This window comes from Megalobrama amblycephala, linkage group LG17, assembly GCF_018812025.1.
Source record: "Megalobrama amblycephala isolate DHTTF-2021 linkage group LG17, ASM1881202v1, whole genome shotgun sequence".
In the NCBI taxonomy this organism is placed as follows: domain Eukaryota; kingdom Metazoa; phylum Chordata; class Actinopteri; order Cypriniformes; family Xenocyprididae; genus Megalobrama; species Megalobrama amblycephala.
Window position 1 is genome coordinate 10,719,160 of NC_063060.1, and position 22,335 is coordinate 10,741,494.

At 36.9% G+C, this 22,335-nt stretch overlaps 2 protein-coding genes across 37 annotated transcripts in view; both read left to right on the forward strand.

The window, feature by feature from the left end:
* Positions 1-11,230, forward strand: part of mbnl1 (muscleblind-like splicing regulator 1) — a 103,030-nt gene extending 91,800 nt beyond the window's left edge. For 10 of the 35 annotated variants that reach the window (XM_048162364.1, XM_048162366.1, XM_048162361.1 and 7 more), the window contains 6 exons: positions 978-1,013; positions 2,166-2,228; positions 5,168-5,259; positions 5,761-5,811; positions 6,375-6,446; positions 7,934-11,230. In XM_048162364.1, the coding sequence (XP_048018321.1) occupies positions 978-1,013; positions 2,166-2,228; positions 5,168-5,259; positions 5,761-5,811; positions 6,375-6,431 (299 nt within the window). In that variant the 3' untranslated portion in view covers positions 6,432-6,446; positions 7,934-11,230. The remainder of the gene's footprint in view (positions 1-977; positions 1,014-2,165; positions 2,229-5,167; positions 5,260-5,760; positions 5,812-6,374; positions 6,447-7,933) is intronic. The other 25 variants (XM_048162379.1, XM_048162390.1, XM_048162381.1 and 22 more) reach the window with 14 other exon arrangements.
* Positions 11,231-13,776: 2,546 nt separating this feature from the next.
* On the forward strand, positions 13,777-20,982 carry LOC125250012 (tripartite motif-containing protein 16-like). Of its 2 annotated transcripts, none has more exons than XM_048162306.1 (7): positions 13,777-14,167; positions 14,316-14,910; positions 14,987-15,082; positions 15,200-15,433; positions 18,038-18,179; positions 18,284-18,346; positions 19,304-20,982. In XM_048162306.1, the coding sequence occupies exons 2-7, from the start codon at positions 14,320-14,322 to the stop codon at positions 19,855-19,857; spliced, it is 1,680 nt and encodes a 559-aa protein (XP_048018263.1). In that variant the 5' UTR covers positions 13,777-14,167; positions 14,316-14,319; the 3' UTR covers positions 19,858-20,982. The 2 variants fall into 2 exon arrangements, with proteins under 2 accessions (XP_048018263.1, XP_048018262.1); XM_048162305.1 differs by having other exon boundaries at positions 13,786-14,167; positions 18,038-18,185.
* The last annotated feature ends 1,353 nt before the right edge of the window (positions 20,983-22,335 follow it).

Below are 22,335 nucleotides of genomic sequence, written 5' to 3' on the forward strand. Positions count from 1 at the left end.
ATATATATATATATATATATATATATATATATATATAATTGTAATATTTATAATAATAATTCTAGTAATATTACAATATAATAATATAAATATTTAATATATATGGTATACTTATAGTATAAGTTTATAAATATAGTATAACATTATAGTATGGTATAATGTATTATCATACAAGTATCATAAAGTATGAATATTACTTTACAATTACAATTATTACTTTACAATATTATTTTACATTATTGTATATATTGATATTGTATACATAATTTTTGTATTGTTTTTTGTATATTAAAATATATATATATATATATATATATATATATATATATATATATATATATATATATACATACATACATACATATGTACATACACAAACACACACAATTTTTAACAACATACAGCATTTTTAGTCTGATTCCATCAAACTCCTGGAATGCAGTGCTGTTTACACATGGTGCAAGTAGACTCTCATTTCAAATTAATTCTAAAAATCCTTACCCAGTAATCTCAAACTCCTGGAAAATTTATGGAAAACCATTTGGTCAGAAGGCGTGGGAACCTTGCATTATGCGCACAGTAAACTAAGCAATAAGAAATGGGGCTGTCTGTCAGTTTCTCTGTATCACCTCATCATTGTATCACATTACTACTCTGGTACATACTTATAGTTGGGCTCATGGCTTTCACTGCGAAATACAGTCAATAACCCTGGGATGCCCCTCAGTCACACTAATGTCTGCTATGATGACTGTCACATATACACATGTTTCTGTGAGCTTACAAATACACATTTTCCCTTCCTGAGTTCATGGTTTTGTCAACTAATCGGTCTCTTATGGACATCATGCTGTATCACTGTAATGATTATTGTCTTCCTTTAATTATGATTTCTTCACTCTAACCAACCTTGTGATGGGCTGTTGTGATTCTTCTCCCTTTCCAATCCACTTCCTGTTGCAATGCATGATGGGCAGGCTCAATATTGTGCATGACCCCTGCAGCAAGCGTGGGTAGGTTTCTAGACTTCGTCCTCTTAGTTGTTGTAACGCCCTCAAAATCCACATGGCCGACAAACTGGCATTGATAACTGGACATCTTTGTTAGCGCTTCACATATATATCTGTGATTTAAAGTTAAAGTCAACATGAAACAGCATTTGCAACACATTTTACTTCCATAATATGACATATTTCCAAGTGAAACAGAATATTCAAGAAGATATATAGGGGCAGAACTTGATTTTTGCATTCAATTACAAAAAGTGGCTTTTAAACACTCAAATAGTGAATTGGAGGGGGTGGCTGAAAAATGCATTAATGTGCACCAATGCATCATGCATATTAAGAAAGTAAATAGGAAGCATGTTGACTTCATGTTGACTTTAAAAACACACACACAAAAATCTTTTATTGTGAGCAATTCTAGCATTTTGTGGGTTTTGGTGGCTTTTTAAAGAGATAATTCACCTAAAACTGAAATTTCTGTCATTATTTTTTCACCCTCATAGAAGTCAAAAGATTATGAATAATCTTTCCATGCATGTTCAAATATGCAGAATGAAATTTGAGTGATTTAAAAATGCTTTAAAATGCCCCTATTATGCTTTTTCGAATATGACCTTTCATGCAGTATGTAATATAGCTGTTTATGAATGCAAAAGTCTGCAAAGTTTTAAAGATCAAAGTGCACGACAAATAAAGTTATTGTCTCCTACAATAAAAAATTGATTCTGAACTGCCGAAAGAGTCGTCAGCAATTCCAGTGTAGGTTTGTAACATATTTGCATAATGCCAGCCTACGGTCTTCATTGGCTGCCCCTGAACAACGTCTACTTAGTACTTGGAAGCACCTTCAGACACTGTAGTTGTAGCTGAGAAGCAACATGTTGTAGCAATATGTTGTTGTAGCAAAGTTAAAGGCACAATACATCAGATTTTTTGGGATTAAAATATCCAAAAACCACTAGAAGAATGTTATATTTTGTGTACTTACATTATTCCAAATGTTTCCAAGAATGTTTTAAATCTAGAGAAATAAGCAATTTTAACCAAGACACGACCATATCAATGACATCATACCCGCGTTACCCTCGAATTCCGGTTTTATTTTGTACAAACCATGGAAACACCAAAGATGCTTTAATATGTGTTTTTATTATACAGGTGAGCAACTGTTTGGATACATTAATCAACAGAAAACTAATCATGGTTATATAGCTCAACACAGTAAGTCTTATTGTTTAAATCTTGTTTTCTTGATTTACTGTGAGTACTATGTTTTACCATGGCTAATATCAGTCTAGCTTACTGCAGTGTGCAACAAGTGTCTCATAGTAGCCGCCGAGCAAACGCACAGAGTAGCATTATAACAACTTTCAACACACAAATGTATCTAATATGATCAAACAGCACTCCGTTACCCCACATACGCATGACCGGAAGAAGCGTAAGCGGTCGTCTGCGGCATAATAAAAGCTCCACTGCTCTCGAGCCATGTGTCGTGCTTGTCTCTCATTAGCAAACGCTCCAGCGGCCTCGTTCATCTCCAATGGCTTTTAGCCATAATCCAAAAATAAACAACAAAACAAAAGTAAAGCGACAGCCCCTTATGGACGACTGCTGCATAAAAACACAGCATAAATAGTCCAGGCTTGCTCCTCTCCCGTCCTTTACTCTTGTCACTCTTCCTTTTATCCTTCCCTGTAAACCTGAATAAGTTGGCAAAACTCAAAGAAATTGAGGCAATCAGTTGCCTCAAAAATTTTTAAGTTAGGAAATTCAAAGTTTAAGTAAGCAGAACTGGCAGATTTTTATTTTGTACTACTTATACATTTTATTTGATAACTTGAAATGTTTGAGTATACTCATTCATTTAACTTAAAATGATCATGTAACCCTAATGTAAACATTTTTAACAGTGTAAAATTAGCTAGCTATAACAAGCTAATTCAAAAAATGCTAACTTGCTAATTTGGTAACATGTTAACAATAGCATGGTATAGGACTTGCTGAATGAGTACAGCAATATAAAGCATTTAACATTGCTCTCAAACCAAGCCGCATGCAAGTTCATAAAACTGAAAACAATAAAACAGTTCAGTTTACTTCAAATATATCAGTTCTGTGAACTTGAAAGTTAATTTGACTGAACTAATTTAAGTTAAGTTTGTCCTACTCAAACCAATTAATTATTTTGAGTGTTAGGGTTTACAGTATTCCGGAGATCTTCCATGAGCAGGGTTGCCAGGTTTCCACAACAAAACCCGCCAAATTGCTACTCAAAACTAGCCCAAAACTAGCCCAATGGCATTTCAGGGGAGTGCCCTGATAAAAATAAAGTTTCAGGAGTTAGAATCAGCATTTTTGGCGGGGTTCCCCTAGTAAAATTCGCAATTCAGGGGCTAAATATCATGTTATTTGGGTTCGTTTCAACCCGTGGCAACAGCGTAAAAGTAGCCCAATTCCCGTGGACTTGGCAGCACTGTCTGTGAGACCCGAGGCCGGTGGGGCGCAGGTGATGCTCATAAGCACTCGCGTCCGTTCCCATGGCTCTTGGCCTCACCCTGCTTGCCACAGTCGTGTTGTTGACATGTCGAGAAGTTGCTCTTTTCTGTGCTGCGAATCCACTTTGGAGGACTCACGCTCAAATTGATATGATAAAACTGACACCATTGTTACTATTTGTGTATACAAGCGATGAGGAAGCCTCCAAAGTTGAAATTCAGATATGGTAATGAACGTTACGCTTCTGACACATGCTGTATGTGGTAGACCCATCACAATAGACTGGGCTATCTGACCAATCAGAGCAGAGTAGGCTCTCAGAAAGGAGGAGTTTAGGCCGTGTGTCCACTAAAGCGTTTTTAGCCAGCTGAAAATCCCGTCTGTGAGTGCTTGAGAGCGCCTCTGCAGCGTAGCGTTTTTTTCCGTTGAGACGCTTTGTTGCTATGATACGGAATATCAGTTGGTCGGAGTTGTATTTGTCCCGCCCCTCCTCCACTCTGATTGGACGGCTGGCTAAAAAGTGACAGTGATGAGCGCAGCGTTTTACTCAAAGTTGAACATTCTTCAACTCGGGGCGACCAGCGTGAAAAAACGCTCAGCGCCTCGTTACGCTCATGGCGTTTAAAAAACGCGGTGCTCCCATTGAAAACAATTGAAAAAGTACGCTCGGAGCAGGAAAAAACGCTCTGGTGGGCACACGGCCTTAGAGATACCGAATCCTTTATCGAGCCGTTTCAGACACTGTAGTTGCATCTCATTTCGGAGGCTGCGTCCTCCAGAGGTCGCATTTGTTGGCCGCATACATTATCGAGGCGGTCTCTTTTAAGAAAATTAACCATTAGATTGCAAAGTAAGAAAGAAATTACAGTATTTTACACCTCACGAGGAATAATAGTCAGTTTTATTACGGTTAATTTTCTTAAATAAGACATGTATGCAGCCTTCAAATGCGACTTCCGGAGGACGCAGCCTCCGAAATGAGACACAGCTTGTGAATAAAGAGGTCATGTGCAGTGTATATTATGAGAAAGTGTTATATCTGACCTTGGATTCATGAAACCTATTGTAGGAGACTTCCAAAACAAAATTAGAAACCTTTAAAATAGCATAATTGGGGCACTTTAAAGAAAAACAACCCAAAATTCCACAGGATGGCAAATTTTCTCTTTATGTATACCAGGTAAAAAACACATATGGGTTCGGAATGAACTGGGAGGGAAGAATAAATATGCCAGAAGTTTTATTTTTGGGTGAACTATCCTTTTAACACTTTGTAGTTGATACTATTTTTCACTGCATTTGTTTGTAATCAGTGTTGAGCATGATGTTCAAGTAACAGAAAATATGACAAGGGTTAAATGTTTAAAACGTACTACAGTAGATGGAAGCTGAAACCTAAATGCAAAGTTTATGAGATGCCATGCCTTTGTTTCCTTCTTCTTGTAGCTCTTGATGTGTTGGCTCATATGACACTTTACCTGCCCTTATGTCTTCTTTAGAACAATCTCTCTTGCCACCACTTTTGGTTTGCCGTTTGCTGAAATCACCTTCAATGCTCACTTTTCTTTCCATTCCCCTCTGTGTCCACTCACTCATCATGTTTGTGCACCTGTTGGCCACACTCCCTGTATGTGTGCTTATACCATTTTCCCTCTGAAAAGTTCCCATGATGCACGGCGCTTCCCCGGCCGCTGTGTCCGCAGCAACCACATCTGCCACAAGTGTTCCCTTCGCATCTGCATCAGCCAATCAGGTTTGCTCTTTTATGGCTTTTTCTCTCTATCTCTCACACACACACACATATACACACTCTCTCGATCTTTCACTTTCTGTCTGAGGGATGTTTCTAAATGCTGGGGGTTCTTTCAAAGTAATCTCTCCCCCTTGTTGGCCTACACAGGTTTTTTAAAAGACGTAAACTTTTTATGGTGCTTCAAACAACAGATTCACAATGAAAAATGTTTATTTTGACCTGTAATTTTTTCACTGCAGACACTGACTGAGGGATTGTACTAAAAAACATTTGTGCACAAGTATATTGAGTTGTTTGAAGTACCTTCTGTACAGGATTTACACACAAACTACAATAAAAATTAGTTTGAAATTGCCTGAGCGCTGTTAAAATGGTGTAAAATAGAATTAAAGCTCCAATAAGAATTGAAATTTCTATTAAAGCATCGTTACAGTACCATTTCATGTTGTATTTGACGGTTATAAATAGCATTTTAATATTGTTTTTTTTGTCCTTTTTTATTTTGAGGACTCTTCTCTATCAAAGCTGACTACCAACGAATACATGCAATTGGTATGTATGAGGTAGTTTCTCTTAGTGTTTTGCTTCGGGTACATCTTTGCCGGCTGTGGATAAATTATTTCTTTTTTTTTTCTTTTTTTTCCTGCTTCATTTTGTTGTTTTGCTGATCAAGATACAGAAAAGAGTTTCCAACAGCTTAAATTCATATGATCAATACAAATCAGCGTTGCAGGCCGCCATGACATAAGTCTGTTACAAATATGACCGTTTTGCCAAGGTTCTTCAGATATTCAAACATTAGTAGAGACTATTTCAAATACCTTCAATTATTGAAATAAAAGTGAAGGTCAACAAGTTGGAAAAATGGAATGTGCATGGGAAATCACTGACTTCTCCCTGCCTCACGTGAGAAAGATTTATACTAATAAGCAATGGTTCGTCGTTTTCTTTAATGGCATTTCTTAATTTGTGTTGTGTTTGACTTATTCTCTTCTTAACTGTCATGGGGAGGGAGTGAGGGTGAGGGAGAATATTTTAGTCTTTGAAATGATTTTTGTAAAAATAACGGTCACAATCAATCTTTTTTTCATGCATTTCTCTCTGTTCATCTTCAGATTCCAATAATATCTGCAGAGCATCTGACTAGTCACAAGTACTTGACGCAGATGTAGTTCCAGCCCACAACAGTGAGTGCTCACACATTTCTGTTCTATTTTTCTTTGTTTCCAGAAACTGCTGGATTTGTGCCCTTATCTTCCTGAGAAATTTAAATTTCTGTCATCATTTACTAAAGTTGTTACCAACCTGTATGAATTTCTCTCTTCTGTTGAACACAAAATAAGGTATTTTAAAGAATGTTGGAACCAGACAGTTCTTTTTTTTTTCGTTTCCTACTATTGAAGTCAGTGGGCTACTGTTTGATGACCAACAATTCTTCAAAATATCTTCTTTTGCGTTCAGCAGAAGAAAGAAACTCATACAGTTTTGGAATATACTCACAGGGTGAGTAAATGATCACAAAGTTTTTATTTTTGGGTGAACTATCCCTTTAAATTTAAATGTTTGATTTGAAGCAAAAGATCACCCAATTTTGGTAATTGTTTTCTCTCATTTACCCTGATGTCATTTCATACCCGTACATGTTTGTTTTTCCATGGAACATAAAAGGCAAATTCTGAAGAATTTATTTTCCGTACAACTACAGTTCCTAGTAATCATGTGACCAAATATGACCAAAAAATGGCACCTGTGACACAGTTTCAGTCATAAAAACCACTTTTATAGTGCTTTGTTTTTTTTTTGGCAAGATGGCATTAACAAAGTTCAATGCAAAGGGAGATATTTCCTTTTAAAGAATTCTCTATTTAAGGACTACAACAAATAGCTGGTAGGGACTACAACGAGCTTCTTAACATGACGGCACATGCTAGTCGATGAGTTGAATCAACTCCACAGCAACTACATAAAATTGTAACTTCTTCCTGAGTCTTGAACAATGTAAGGCTGAACACCATTACTGACAATCCTCCTTTTGTCTGTGTGAGATTCTCCAGCTTTGTTGTTGTTGAGCAACTGTTAAAGCTCCGCCCTCTTCTGGAAAGCGGCCAGGAGCAGCAGCTCATTTGCATTTAAAGGGACACACACAAAAACCGCATGTTTTTGCTCACACCCAAATAAGGACAAATTTACATCTTGTAAAAGGGCCCCTTTAAATAATTCCTGCCCAAGGCATACTCAAAAAAGGGACGAGGCCTGGTTAGTAGTGTGTTAGTAGTAGTAGTGTGAAACTTGCAGTTATGGTAAATGGGCGTGCCATCGGTTGACCAATCACAACACACTGGTCCAGCCGACCAGTCAGAGCACATTGTGCTTTTCAGAAGGAGGGGCTTCATAGAGACAGAAACAAAACACAATGTTACTGACAGACTGGGAAGAGAGGTGCTGCAATAATGTAAAATATGTGAGATAATGTTTTTTGGACATTCAAGCATGAAAGCCTATTCTAGTAGACCCTAAAAATGTGGCCTTTTTAACGGTCATTGTATGGAAAACAACTTCTTCAAAAAAAATTGAAATAATTTAAATAATGACAGAATCGTCAGATATGGTTGTCGAACAATTCCTTTGATGTTCTCACGTGTTCTAAATCTATTCTTTTTCTACTTTTCCTCAGATCAAAGGAATGTGCTGTTGTCCTGGACAAAAGGCAAACAAACAAAATTCAAAATTTTAACATCAAGATCATCAGCGGATAGAAAATACTATGAAGATTAGAATTTTAGTCATACATGATGGTAAAGTTTTACTGGGGTGAAACTGAGTGTCCTTCCACATGATATGTAGAATTTGAGTGAACTACATCATTATGTCAGACAGGACGGCATTTTTACTCTCAAGCCGGATTAGTAGAAAAAGTTATTTTCATGTCTGACCTAACACCGTTTTGGCATGTTAGTAGACCAAGAGATATTTTTTGTGATTCACACCTTGATTATCTTTCCTCGAAATTTGTATGATGGTTTACAAAGTTATAAAAAGGTGCACCTTGAATTGAAAAGCGAATCAAAAGTCGAAATGGCACAAAAACATCCAGCGAAATAATTAAATGTATGTAGTTTTCTGTATCTTTAGTTCTGGCTTCTAGTCAAACTAGATTGTAAGCGCAGAGACGAGATTGATTGACAGATGAATGTTTTGGGTAGAATCTGATCACCTGAGACCTTTCAAAAGCACATTCTTGCAAGCTTTATGTACCATAACCACCGGCTGAATACCAGACACCGATCTAGAGTGTTATATCAACAGTGTTATTATGTTTACCAGAGATTAATGTTTTTTACAGCGCTTGTTTTTATACATAATTTCACAAGTGTGTGGGTTTTTATGAAACGTGCCATTTTTATTTGTCGATCATCCATTAGGCCTTGTAGAACTATGAAGCCTTTTTGACTCCTATGAGAACAGGGTCGCCTTGTTCCTAATGCCCTGTTTCTTTGAATTGCCTTGCTCGAGAGAATGTCGCGATGGAACGGTGAGGCTGACGAGAGTGTCTTCAGGAGGTTGTCGTCAAGGTAACAAGCGCGTAGTGGAAAAGAGCGATTGCGTTCCAGTCTTTGCGAAAATGATGCGAGGACTCTAAAATTCATGCTGGAAAAGCACTGCTTGAGTATTTCGTTACAGATTGTGAGTTCGAGACTAGGTACACGGAAAGATGAGGTTAGTGTTGGGTCAGGGTTCGTCTTCATTTGATTTCGATTTGTTTTCGAATATTTCATGACTTGTAAACAACATAGTTTTGAAAAGAGGAACGGAGAATATAGTGAGACGTTTTTAAGTTGTGCCAAAGTCTTTTTTTCCTCTTTTTGTTTTTTATTTAAATGTGTTTTGACTGGGTATACTGATGACGGAAGATGAATCATTTGTATAGCTTCATTTTACGTACAAGGCTGCTTGTAAACCGGGAAACGGACGTTCACGTTACTCGCAAGGGTTTTAGCGCCAAAACCAGACTCAAGGTTAAACGAATGAACCCGAGCTTCTTCGAAATTCGCGTTCGCTTGAGTCTGGATTTCAGCCTGGTTTAGGTGCACAGACTTGAAAGGATGCACGCCATTGCCGTTTCCTCACTAAAGCCTTATATTTCAGTGTTTGAAACCCACACAAACATTCTCTCAATCACAAATGAAAAATGACAACAGATGAGATTTTATTCTTCACTCTTATTTTACGTGTTTATTAATCATGTTACACTTAACGTTCACTCTGTTTCAAAGCCTTTGTTAGAACTATATTGTGTTATTGTTGGCATATAAAGATTTTTGTTTTTTGTTTTTGTATTTGACAATATTGTCATAGAACTGTTTTAGAATGTAGGAAATTAAATATTGTTTTTCTTACTGTCACTTTCTTTTACATCATGTTAAGTTCATAATGTTTAGCTAGTAGTGTTGTATTCTTAATTCTTCATGTTATTTTTCATGGTAGAATGTTTGAAATTTCAGCTCTAAGGATTTTGGTTTTGAATTTGTTGAACAAAATGTTTTATCTTGTCTTAAAAAAGAGTGAAAATGACAAAGAAAGAGTTTATTTGTAGATTTGGTAAAGTTGATATTTTAACCCTTTATTTTGTGTCGAATCGAGACCACGTCTACAATTAGCTGGTTAAAGTATCAATTGTACGTATTAGAGTTATTTTCTACTGTATGCATTTCAGAATTGAAAAATCGTCTTGTAATATTTCAAAAAAAAAAAAACATCCCTCAATGTCAGGCCAAAATGAGCAGCATCAGAGACTTCTGAATATTTAAAGATGAAAAACAAAGGAGGGAGGTCACAGGGTCGGGCCTCGAGCTGCAAATGAGAGAGAGAGCCATAACTTAAGGGACGAAGGTTGACTTTTTGCACTTCTGTACATAGTCAATATAAAGAAAAGAAAAGGAACATGTATAATATTGAGATCTTATTTTGAATAATAAAAGATTCTATAACTATGAGAAATTTTCTTAGGATAATTTAAGAACTAGAATAATAGTCCAGCTAACAAATGATGCTTGCAGAAATACGGCACAGCTCTTTTATTATCATTTCCGGCCATCACGTTCAGAAAAAAAGAAAAAATAAAGCTCCGCGTTGCCTGCACAGTATACCGACACGTACCGAGAGTCCGAATTGGCAGTACACTCCGCCTCGTCATGATTTCCACTGTGGGAAATTTGGGTTTTTTTACAAATAGATACACCTTCAAAAACACAGTATTTGTCATATGATGGACATAAATAACTGCATGAAGAATAAAAATTAACAGTAAAATTCTCATAATAGATAAGTACGTAGATAAGTTAATTTCTCACAGTACCGTAACTATCATCGCCACAGCATAGTGTAAATCAAGTATCTCGATCAATATCTGAGCCTGAAATGAGGCGCGTTCACCGGTAATCCATCCGAGTATAACCGTAAGAACAGTACAATTATTAAAAAAAAGGCCTTCAAACCGACTCTAGATGCTAGCAAAAGACGTCCACTTAACACACGACAACAGAAGAGTTGCTTTGTTTCTTGTAACGTGCCTTCAGCAGGGTAAGGACACCAACCACACACACGAAAAAACAAACAAAATGAATGTAACTGTCAAATCCTCCGCTGAGGTCAGCGTTTTACTCATTCGAGGTTGCTGCACAAGAGCTATTAAACCAAAGCATCACTTTCCTTCACTAAACGCAATGCCTAAAAGCTGGTCGGCCGTTCCAAACGGCCAAACCACAGGTGGTCCTGCCTGCTGAAAGCACTTGCTTGGATGCTTAACGCCCTCCATGGAATCTTACACCTGCCCTTTGCTTATAGTTGCTGTAAGATATTGTGCTGCATTCTAAAAGACTTGTTTTATGCACATTTATTATTGTTAGAATTGACTCTTACTGTTATGAATTAAAAAAAAAAAACCTTAATAAAACAAAATGGATTTGCTCAAGAGGTGTCTGTGTTGTGATTTTTATTAATTTTCCTTCATGTCTATTACATATATTTTTTAAACCTTAAAATGTTATACTGTAAAGTTTGTTTGTATGTAGTGTAATGTGCTTGAAAGCTTTCTAGTCACAAAATAGTCTTATTTTTTTCTGAAAACTGAACTAAATGTGTCTTTTTGTTGTTTGAAATCACATTTATCATTTAGTTTCTATGGTCCTCAAAGCTTGATCATAGTTGTGTCTTTTGTACATTGATCATGTTAACCCATTTGTCTTGTGTGTATATAATCCTCTTGTTTTGTTTGTTAAGGTTTGTTTCTTATATTAAATTTGCTTTGGATGCTTGACTTTGAAAAACAAAACAAAATTTGGAGTCAGTATGGAGAAAAGCATATTCAAACAACCTTCCACTATTGTAACTCCATCATAAACTCTTAAAAATAAAGGTTCTGAAAGGAAGTTTTCACAGTGATGTCATAGAAAAAAACATTCTAAGAACCTTTCAGGGAACAGTTTTTAAAAGAACCTTTTTTTTTCTTAGTGTGAAGAACATTTTTAACTTTTTTTTCCACTGTAAAGAACCTTTTGTGCAATGGAAATGTTTCATAGATGGTAATGTTTCTCCATGGATTGGCTAATGCCAATAAAGATCCTTTATTTTCAAGAGTGCAGGGCAAAACATGCATAAAGTATAGTGCTAAAAAATTACTTTAAATTTTTCTTTCTTAAATGAGGATTAATGATAGTAATCAATTTTGTCAAAAACTATTAAATGTTATTTCTTTTAACATATGATGGTAGTAAATCGATCAGTAAGTCGACTTGCATAGGCCACCTGCCAGAAGTTAGTTATTTTTATAAAGATTTAAATATGGATATTTTTCTGACAAAAACCCATTGATTCTCTCCAGAAGGCCTTTATTAACCCACTGGAGCCATGTGGATATCTTTTATGATGGATGGATACATTTTTTTGGACTTCAAAATCTGGAGCACCATATTATAAAGCTTGGCAGAGCCAGGATATTTTATAATATAACTCCGATTGTGTTCGTCTGAAAGAAGATAGTCATATACCTATGGCTTTAATCTTATTATTGGGAGATACAAGGGTCCATGGCTCTACCATTGGAGAAAGTGTAACAGCTAACTTGTGTGCCTTGACAATCAATCACATTACAGCCTTGAACTAACATGAACTAACCATGAGAAATACATTTGTTACAGTATTTACTAATTGTCGTTAACGTTAGTTAAGGAAAATACAGTTGTTTATTGTTTGTTCATGTTAGTTCACAATGCATTAACTAATGTTAACAAGATTTTAATAATGTAGGCTATAATGTCGAATTTACATTAACAGAGATTAATAAATGCTGTAGGAGTGCAGTTCAATATTAGTTAATGTTAACTAATGTAGATAACTAATGACCCTTATTGTAAAGTGTTACCAAGTTAAAAGTCATCATACATTCAATAAGATTTACATTTAATAAGATATTCATTAACAAATGACAAATTGTTAATTAGTCATTAACAAACAACTTTATAAACCCTTTACAAAAGGAATCTTAATGTAAAGTGTTACCAATTTTTTAAATATATACACTGGATATGTTCTCTGATATATATGTTCTCTGATGAAAGTAAATTTTGCATTTCCTTTGGAAATCAGGGTCCCAGAGTCTGTAGGAAGAGAGGAGAGGCACACAATCCATGTTGCTTGAGGTCCAGTGTAAAATTTCCACAGTCAGTGATGGTTTGGGATGCCATGTCATCTGCTGATGTTGGTCCACTGTGTTTTCTGAGGTCCAAGGTCAACGCAGCTGTATACCAGGAAGTTTTAGAGCACTTCATGCTTCCTGCTGCTGACCAACTTTATGGAGATGCAGATTTCATTTTCCAACAGGACTTGGCACCTGCACACAGTGCCAAAGCTACCAGTACCTGGTTTAAGGATGGTATCCCATGGTATCCCTGTTCTTAATTGGCCAGCAAACTCGCCTGACCTTAACCCCATAGAAAATCTATGGGTTATTGTGAAGAGGAGGATGCGATATGCCAGATCCAACAATGCAGAAGAGCTGAAGGCCACTATCAGAGCAACCTGGGCTCTCATGACACCTGAGCAGTGCCACAGACTGATCGACTCCATGCCACGCCGCATTGCTGCAGTAATTCAGGCTAAAGGAGCCCCAACTAAGTATTGAGTGCTGTACATGCTCATACTTTTCATGTTCATACTTTTCAGTTGGCCAAGATTTCTAAAAATCCTTTCTTTGTATTGGTCTTAAGTAATATTCTAATTTTCTGAGATACTGAATTTAGAATTTTTCCTTAGTTGTCAGTTATAATCATCAAAATTAAAAGAAATAAACATTTGAAATATATCAGTCTGTGTGTAATGAATGAATATAATATACAAGTTTCACTTTTTGAATGGAATTAGTGAAATAAATCAACTTTTTTCAACTTTTTAACTAATTATATGACCAGCACCTGTAGCCTAAATATAAACACTTCTGGGATCGCTTATATTTCACTATGCACATAATGTGAATGAGGTTCATTATAACATATTTTATCTTAGTTGACTCACAATTAACTAATTTAGTGGTTTTGACGTAGAGTTTTAAACTATTTTACTATAAAAACAGTAATTTTTACAGAGAGGCTAGATCTGGCACAACACAGTCATTGAAAACGCAGAGTATCAGCGCCCTCTACCGGTCGAATTTAACTTCGTATTTTTACAAAACTGCTTGTTTCAGTTTCATACGCAGAACCAGGAAACTCTTCGGGTTCGAGTAAAAGGAAACCTGAAATCTATACATCTGTCTGTTTGCATCTCTCTCTCTCTCTCTCTCTCTGGTTATAAGCTTGTCTTACTTTAGTGTCTGTACTGGTACAACGTTCCAAAGTTGACGAACATTTTTAAGGTAAGTAATGGTCTCTCTGTGCAAAGAAGCTGTCACTGGAGTTGTAGTTCTACAGTTGAACCACATCTTTAAAACACACCTTTTACAACTTTCTTAAGCTCACGTGCCGATTAGCTGTATGTTTCTCTCCGTCTGTGTGATTGTGCAGTAAAATGGAAGAAGCCAGTATTTTGTGGGCTAAAGATCAGTTCAGCTGTTCAATCTGTCTGGATCTACTGAAGGATCCAGTGACCATCCCCTGTGGACACAGTTACTGTATGAGCTGCATTACAGACTGCTGGAATCAAGATGATCAGAAGAGAGTTTACAGCTGCCCTCAGTGCAGACAGACCTTCACTCCAAGACCTGCTTTAAACAAGAATGTGGTGTTTGCTGAAATGGTGGAGAAACTGAAGAAGATAAAAGTCCAAACTGCTCGTCCTGCTCTCAGTTACGCTGGACCTGGAGATGTGGAGTGTGATGTTTGCACTGGGAGAAAATATAAAGCTGTAAAGTCCTGTCTGGTGTGTCTGGAATCATACTGTAATACTCACTTTGAGCATCATGAGGAATTTCACTTAGGTAGACGACACAAAGTGACTGATGCCACTGGACGACTGCAGGAGATGATCTGCTCTCATCATGACAGACTGCTGGAGGTTTTTTGTCGTACTGACCAGCGATGTATTTGTTTGATGTGTACGATGGACAAACACACAAATCATGATACTGTTTCAGCTGAAGCAGAGAGATCTGAGAAACAGGTATGAAAAGCAAATCTTGGTAACACGTTTATGATGCAATACAGTTAGAGCTACATGTTATCTGTTACTGTTACAGAAACAGTTGTGGGACATACAAAGAAAGTACCAGCAGAGAATCCAGGAGGGAGAGAAGGAGCTTCAGGAGCTGAAAGAGACTGTGAAGACTCGTAAGGTGAGTTTAAGAGAAGTCAGAAATGTTTTAGGTTCTTTGAGGACTCCAGTCGTTGAGGTGTCCTGTTCCACTGAAGCTCACTGAGTGAACGGTCTGATTGTCTGTGTGTCCTAACAGCGCTCTGCACAGGCGGCAGTGGAGGACAGTGAGAGGATCTTTACTGAACTGATCCGCTCTATTGAGAAAAGCCGATCTGAGGTGAAACAGATGATCAGAGATCAGGAAAAGGCTGAAGTGAGTCGAGCTGAAGAACGACTGGAGCGACTGAAGCAGGAGATTGATGATCTGAGAAGGAGACAAGCTGAGCTGGAGCAGCTGGAGCAGACAGACAATCACATCCATTTCCTACAGGTAACAGATCTCAGAAGCAGGACATTTAAGATGATCTTATTATTACAGTGAATAGTTTCTAAAAATCAGAGCTAAAGGTCAGTGCTTTTTGATCTTTTTGACCACAGCCCCCTCACCATTGTCCAAAACCATTTTAAAGGGTTAGTTCACCGAAAAATGAAAATTCTGTCATTAATTACTCACCCTCATGTTGTTCCACAGCTGTAAGACCTTTGTTCATCGTCAGAAAACAAATTGAGATATTTTTGATAAAATCCGAGGTTTTTGTCCTCCACTGAAAGCAACAAAATTACCACATTCAATGACCAGAAAAGTAGTAAAAATATACTTACTTGACTTACTTGAAAATACTCAACGTGACTGATTGCAGTGGTTCAACCTTAATGTTATAAAGCGATGAGAATACTTTTTGTGCACCAAAAAAACAAAACAAAAATAACGACCTCATTCAACAAATTCGTCTCTACCGTCATTCTGCTATGCTATTTTCATTGCAGAGCTTCCAGGTTCTACGTCAGAACGGCGGCACAATAATGAGTCGGCGTTCGGATGTAAACACTGAAACGCAGCACTGCGCCAACTGCCTAACAGACTGACAGGGATGAGGAAAAATTGTTGAATAAAGTCGTTATTTTTGTATTGTTTTTGCAAACAAAAAGTGTTCTTGTCGCTTCATAACATTAAGGTTGAACCACTGTAGTCACGTTGACTATTTTAACGTTATTTTTACTACTTTTCTGGACACTGAATGTGGTAATTTCATATATTTAAATGGAGGATAAACAAACCTCTCGGATTTCATCAAAAATATCTTAAATTGTGCTCCGAAGATGAACGGAGGTCTTACAGGTGTGGAACGACATGAGGGTGAGTAATTACTTGCTTAAAGGTCCCGTTCTTCTTGATCCCATGTTTCAAACTTTAGTTAGTGTGTAATGTTGTTGTTAGAGTATAAATAAAATCTGTAAAATGTTAAAGCTCAAAGTTCAATGCCAAGCGATATATTTTATTTAACAGAAGTCGTCTACATCGAACGGCCAGTTTGGACTACATCCCTCTACTTCCTTCTTTAATGACGTCACTAAAACAGTTTTTTGACTAACCTCCGCCCACAGGAATACACAAGAGTTGCGTATGTGGAGTGTGTTTGTCGCCATGTCGTCGAAACGCTGTTATTTTCATCCCGCAGTCCAATCAGCGGGTCTGATTCTGGCTCAAATTGATAGGGTAAATTTAAAGATATGTTTGCAATAACACTGAGCGCGTGCATCTCCACGTTATGGTAAGAGGCGTGACCTTTCCGGGCAAGGTTCGCTAAGCTGCTGTCGAATCACAACACAGGAACCGCTGGCACAATCAGAACTCGTTACGTATTTCTGAAGGAGGGACTTCATAGAACAAGGAAGTCATCAGCCCGTTTTTATGACAGTGGAAACAGCGGTATACAGATAAGTAAATTATGTGAAAAATACTGTGTTTTTTTACACGCGAAACATGAACACATGTTATATTGCACACTATAAACACAATCAAAGCTTCAAAAAAACCACGAAAAATGGGACCTTTAAGATATTTCCTCTGGTATTTTTGCTATAAACATACAATATATGTAAGTATTATATCAAGTTATATATTAGATAACCTCAATTAATTTTTTTTTTAAAAACTGCATCCTCCTCTATAAAAACAATAGATATTGAGGGTGGAAAAAAAACATTTTATGTGTTTTTAGCACTCCAATTGACCCTTCGCTGGGAGTTTGATTGACAAGCGATCTAAACAGTCATAATGCCAAATCCACCATTTTGTCCGACAAAGCAGTCAGGAGTTAGAAGATTAACCTCGGTGGACTTGAACTTGAAAAATGGTGTGTATTGACATCTTTCCGCGCTTGAAACAACATTCCTTCTCATGTTCATTCATGTTTATGTGATGCTATAAATTAACTAGTAAGAAGAGATGATCGGTTCACAAGCCTCTTGAGCTGAGGTGCTACAGCGATCAGTCACGACACATTAAAGAGCCACAAAACGGTTTTTATTGTTCGAATTTCCTAAAAATGTACACAGTTTGAAAGCTGGGACTTTGTTTAATATCATAAGTAACCTGTTCTGTCTTGTCTGTCGACGTGTTGTCAGTGTCCTCTTTGCTCCGCGATGTATTTTTCACATGGCTTGTTGGACAAAGCAACAGTAACTAAGGGGGGCGGGTCTTTGCGAAGGGTCAGTTAAGTTTAAATTAAATTTCTTACCCCTTTGGTGAGAACCATTGCTTTAAGTGCTTTAACAGACGTGTAACGAGCAGTTGTTATTCTGACAGTAATGGTTTCATGAATCAGGTCATGCTGAGTCATGTGTATGTATGTAATGATCAATATTTGATGACCGCAGTGAACAGGCAAGCAGACAGACTCTCATCTCATCTCTCATGTTAGTTCATTGGTCATGTCAGTCACAGTGCTGATTGATTGCACAACTCTGAAAAACCTCTAACCTTCAATGAAAACACATGGACACAGATTTTACACACAAATACATGTGTACGCACGGTTAGTGAATGAGACCCACTGATCATTAAAATCTGTTCTTTTGTTTGTCTTTGTAGAGTTTTCAGTCTCTCTCTGTCCCTCCTGCTTCTAGAGACAGTATCAGTTCTCTCCTCTCTTATGATGATTTGTCTCTATCTGTCTCTATGATAAGAGGTACACTTGAATACGTCTGCAAAGAAGCAACAGAAAAAATATTTGGTAAAGGTAAAGTACTGGATATCCATTTACTTAAATAAAAAAATCAAATCATGCAATTAAGAAATCAGCTTTTTAATTACACTGAATATGTCTGTTGGTTCCAGTTGTGGCATACATTGACATTGTTCCTGCCACTGAACTCATGACCAGAGATGACTTCTTGCAATGTAAGTGTTACTATTAAAGCAAACTCCGAATTATATGAATCTTCAAGAAAAATAAATCGGTGATGACCTAAATTCTAACTTGTTATTAGTTATCTGTCTAGTGGCATCTATTTTCCTGCTTGACAGCGTTTATAGTCAGTATTATGTCCAGTTTATTCACACTGCTTTTACGGTTCTCTATTATTCCTGATTTGTTTTCTTTAGTTTTTGTCGGGGTGATAGGGTGGATGGGGGATTCTGTGGATCCTTAAAGAATTAGTTCAATTTAAAATGAAAATTACCCCAAGATTTACTCACCATCAAGCTATCCTAGGTGTATATGACTTTCTTCTTTCTGATGAACACAATCGGAGATATTTTAATAAATATCCTGACGCATCCGAGCAGTGAATGGGACCAATGAGTTTGAAGCTCAAGAAAGTGCTTCCATCCACATCCAGCCATCCATGTTTGTGTAAGAAAAATATCCATATTTAACAAGTTATAAAGTAAAATATGTAGCTACCGCCAGACCGCCATCCATATTCAACTTACGAAAAAAGTGTAACTGACATTGCGTCAGTTATAACTATATGGATATTTCTATGGCACAAATGCATCGCTTCACTTCAGAAGGACTTTATTAACCCCCCGGAGCCATGTAGAGTACACGTTTATGATGGCTGGATGTTGGTGGATGCACTTTCTTGAGCTTCAAACTCGTTGGTCCCGTTCACTGCCATTATAAAGCCTGGGTGCGTCAGGAAATTTATTAATATAACACTGATTTTATTCATCAGAAAGAAGAAAATCATATACACCTAGAATGGCTTGAGGGTGAGTAAATCTTTTAAAAGTGAACTAATCCTTTAAATTTGTGGTTTTAAAATCACCCTTACATGTTTTGTTTCAACAATTTATGTGACTATAATAAAATGACAGAAATATAAAAGTTATGTTATATAATTTTTCAATCAGATTCCTGTCAGCTCACATTGGATTCAAACACTGCACATAAATACCTCCGTCTGTCTGAAGGCAACAGTGTGGCTTCCTTTGTTGGGGCTGACCAGCAGTACCCTGATCATCCGGACAGATTTCATGATTTTTCTCAGGTGTTGTGTAGAGAGAGTGTGTGTGGACGCTGTTACTGGGAGGTGGAGTGGAGTGGGAAGGCTGGGGTGGGAATATCAGTGTCATACAAGAGCATCAGTAGGACAGGAGATGATGAGGATTGTGTCTTTGGATTTAATGATCAGTCCTGGAGATTGTCCTGCTCTGACTCCAGTTATGCATTCAGACACAATCAGAAAGTGGTTCAACTCCCTATATTCCCCAGCTCCTGTAGAATAGGAGTGTATGTGGATCACAGTGAAGGAATTCTGTCCTTCTACAGCGTCTCTGACACAATGACCCTCATGCACAGAGTCCAGACCACATTCACTCAACCGCTCTATCCGGGGTTTGGCATAAATTTAGGATCAACAGTAAAACTTGTCCTCAGAGGTTCTATGAATAATAGTATTATATAATAGGTTAAAGCGTCCTGATAAAAATGAATGTGTGGTATAAGTGGTTAGCAGCTGCCATCTTTCAGAGTACAGTTTAATCCAAACTGGAAACTGGATTCATTAAATGTCTCATTACAACACAAACTGTCGGTGACTGTGTGCAAAGCCAATACAAGGGAAACCTGCTAGATTTTTTTTTGTGTGTGTGTAACTGTGTAATGTTCTAATATTGTGCAGTGAAAGATTGTGATTGATTAGGGATCAAAAAGATTTGCTTTGCTTGCGTTAACAACTAAGAAATAGCCTACTGTATATCACATTGCAGTTATACAAAATGTATAATTCATGTGACTGAAGTCCATTTTTAGGCTAGTTGTCATGTCTCTTTAAAATGTAAACCATACATAGAGTCTGAATTGGCAGTACACTCCACCTGGTCAATGTGGGAAATTCTGATTTTATTTATTTATTTTTTTTGGTTTGGTTTTTTACAAATAGATACACCTTCAAAAATACAGTATTTGTCATATGATGGACATAAATAACTGCATGAAGAATAAAAAACCACATCATCGCCACATGATCTCAAGTATCTGTCAAGACTGAATTGAGGCACGTCCATTCGAGTATACTGTAAGAACAGTACAATTATTAAAAAAGGCCTTCAAACCGACTCTAGATGCTAGCAAAAGACGTCCACTTAACACACGACAACAGAAGAGTTGCTTTGTTTCTTGTAACGTGCCTTCAGCAGGGTAAGGACACCAACCACACACACGAAAAAACAAACAAAATGAATGTAACTGTCAAATCCTCCGCTGAGGTCAGCGTTTTACTCATTCGAGGTTGCTGCACAAGAGCTATTAAACCAAAGCTTCACTTTCCTTCACTAAACGCAATGCCTAAAAGCTGGTCGGCCGTTCCAAACGGCCAAACCACAGGTGGTCCTGCCTGCTGAAAGCACTTGCTTGGATGCTTAACGCCCTCCATGGAATCTTACACCTGCCCTTTGCTTATAGTTGCTGTAAGATATTGTGCTGCATTCTAAAAGACTTGTTTTATGCACATTTATTATTGTTAGAATTGACTCTTACTGTTATGAATTAAAAAAAAAAAACCTTAATAAAACAAAATGGATTTGCTCAAGAGGTGTCTGTGTTGTGATTTTTATTAATTTTCCTTCTTTATGTCTATTACAGTACATATATTTTTTAAACCTTAAAATGTTATACTGTAAAGTTTGTTTTTATGTAGTGTAATGTGCTTACAAGCTTTCTAGTCACAAAATTGTCTCTTTTTTTTGAAAACTAAACTTCATGTGTCTTTTTGTTGTTTAAAATCACATTTATTTAGTTTCTATGGTCCTCAAAGCTTGATCACCTGTGTGTCTCTTGTTAATTTACTTTGGATGCTTGACAAAACAAAATTTGGGGTCAATATGGGGAAAAGCATATTCAAACAACCTTGCACAATTGTAACTCCATCATAAACTCTTAAAAATTAAGGTTCTGAAAGGAAGTTTTCACAGTGATGTCATAGAAGAACCATTCTAAGAACCTTTCAGGGAACAGTTTTTAAAAGAACCTTTTTTTTCTTGGTGTGAAGAAAATTTTAACTTTTTCACTGTAAAGAACCTTTTGTGTAATGTAAAAGTATCATAGATGGTAATGTTCTACATAGAATCATTAATGCCAATAAAGAACCTTTATTTTCAAGCGTGCAGGGCAAAACATGCATAAAGTATAGTGATAAAAAACGTAAAGGTGCCATTGAACATTTTTTTTTACAAGATGTAATATAAGTCTAAGGTGTCCCCTGAATGTGTCTGTGAAGTTTCAGCTCAAAATACCCCATAGATTTTTTTTTTTTTACATTTTTTTAACTGCCTATTTTGGGGCATCATTAAATATGAGCCGATTTACGCTGCTGCCCCTTTAAATCTCGTGCTACCCCACCCCCAGAGCTCGCACTTGCCTTAAACACCTTAAACAAAGTTCGCACAGCTAATATAACCCTCAAAATGGATCTTTACAAAGTGTTCGTCATGCATGCTGCATGCATACATCGGATTATGTGAGTATAGTATTTATTTGGATGTTTACATTTGATTCTGAATGAGTTTGATAGTATGCTCCGTGGCTAACGGCTAATGCTACACTGTTGGAGAGATTTATAAAGAATGAAGTTGTGTTTATGCATTATACAGACAGCAAGTGTTTAAAAATGAAAATAGCGACGACTCTTGTCTCCGTGAATACAGTAAGAAACGATGGTAACTTTAACCACATTTAACAGTACATTAGCAACATGCTAACGAAACATTTAGAAAGACAATTTACAAATATCACTAAAAATATCATATCATAGATCATGTCAGTTATTATTGCTCCATCTGCCATTTTTCGCTATTGTCCTTGCTTGCTTACCTATTCTGATGATTCAGCTGTGCACAGATCCAGACGTTTTGCCCTTGTCTAATGCATTGAACATGGGCTGGCA

Coding starts and splice junctions, on each gene's coding strand:
- LOC125250012 (XM_048162305.1), top strand. CDS start 14,320: ATGGAAGAAGCCAGTATTTTGTGGGCTAAAGATCAGTTCAGCTGTTCA. Junction 14,911..14,986: donor CAGAGAGATCTGAGAAACAG/GTATGAAAAGCA, acceptor TTACTGTTACAG/AAACAGTTGTGGGACATACA. Junction 18,186..18,283: donor AGAAAAAATATTTGGTAAAG/GTAAAGTACTGG, acceptor TGTTGGTTCCAG/TTGTGGCATACATTGACATT.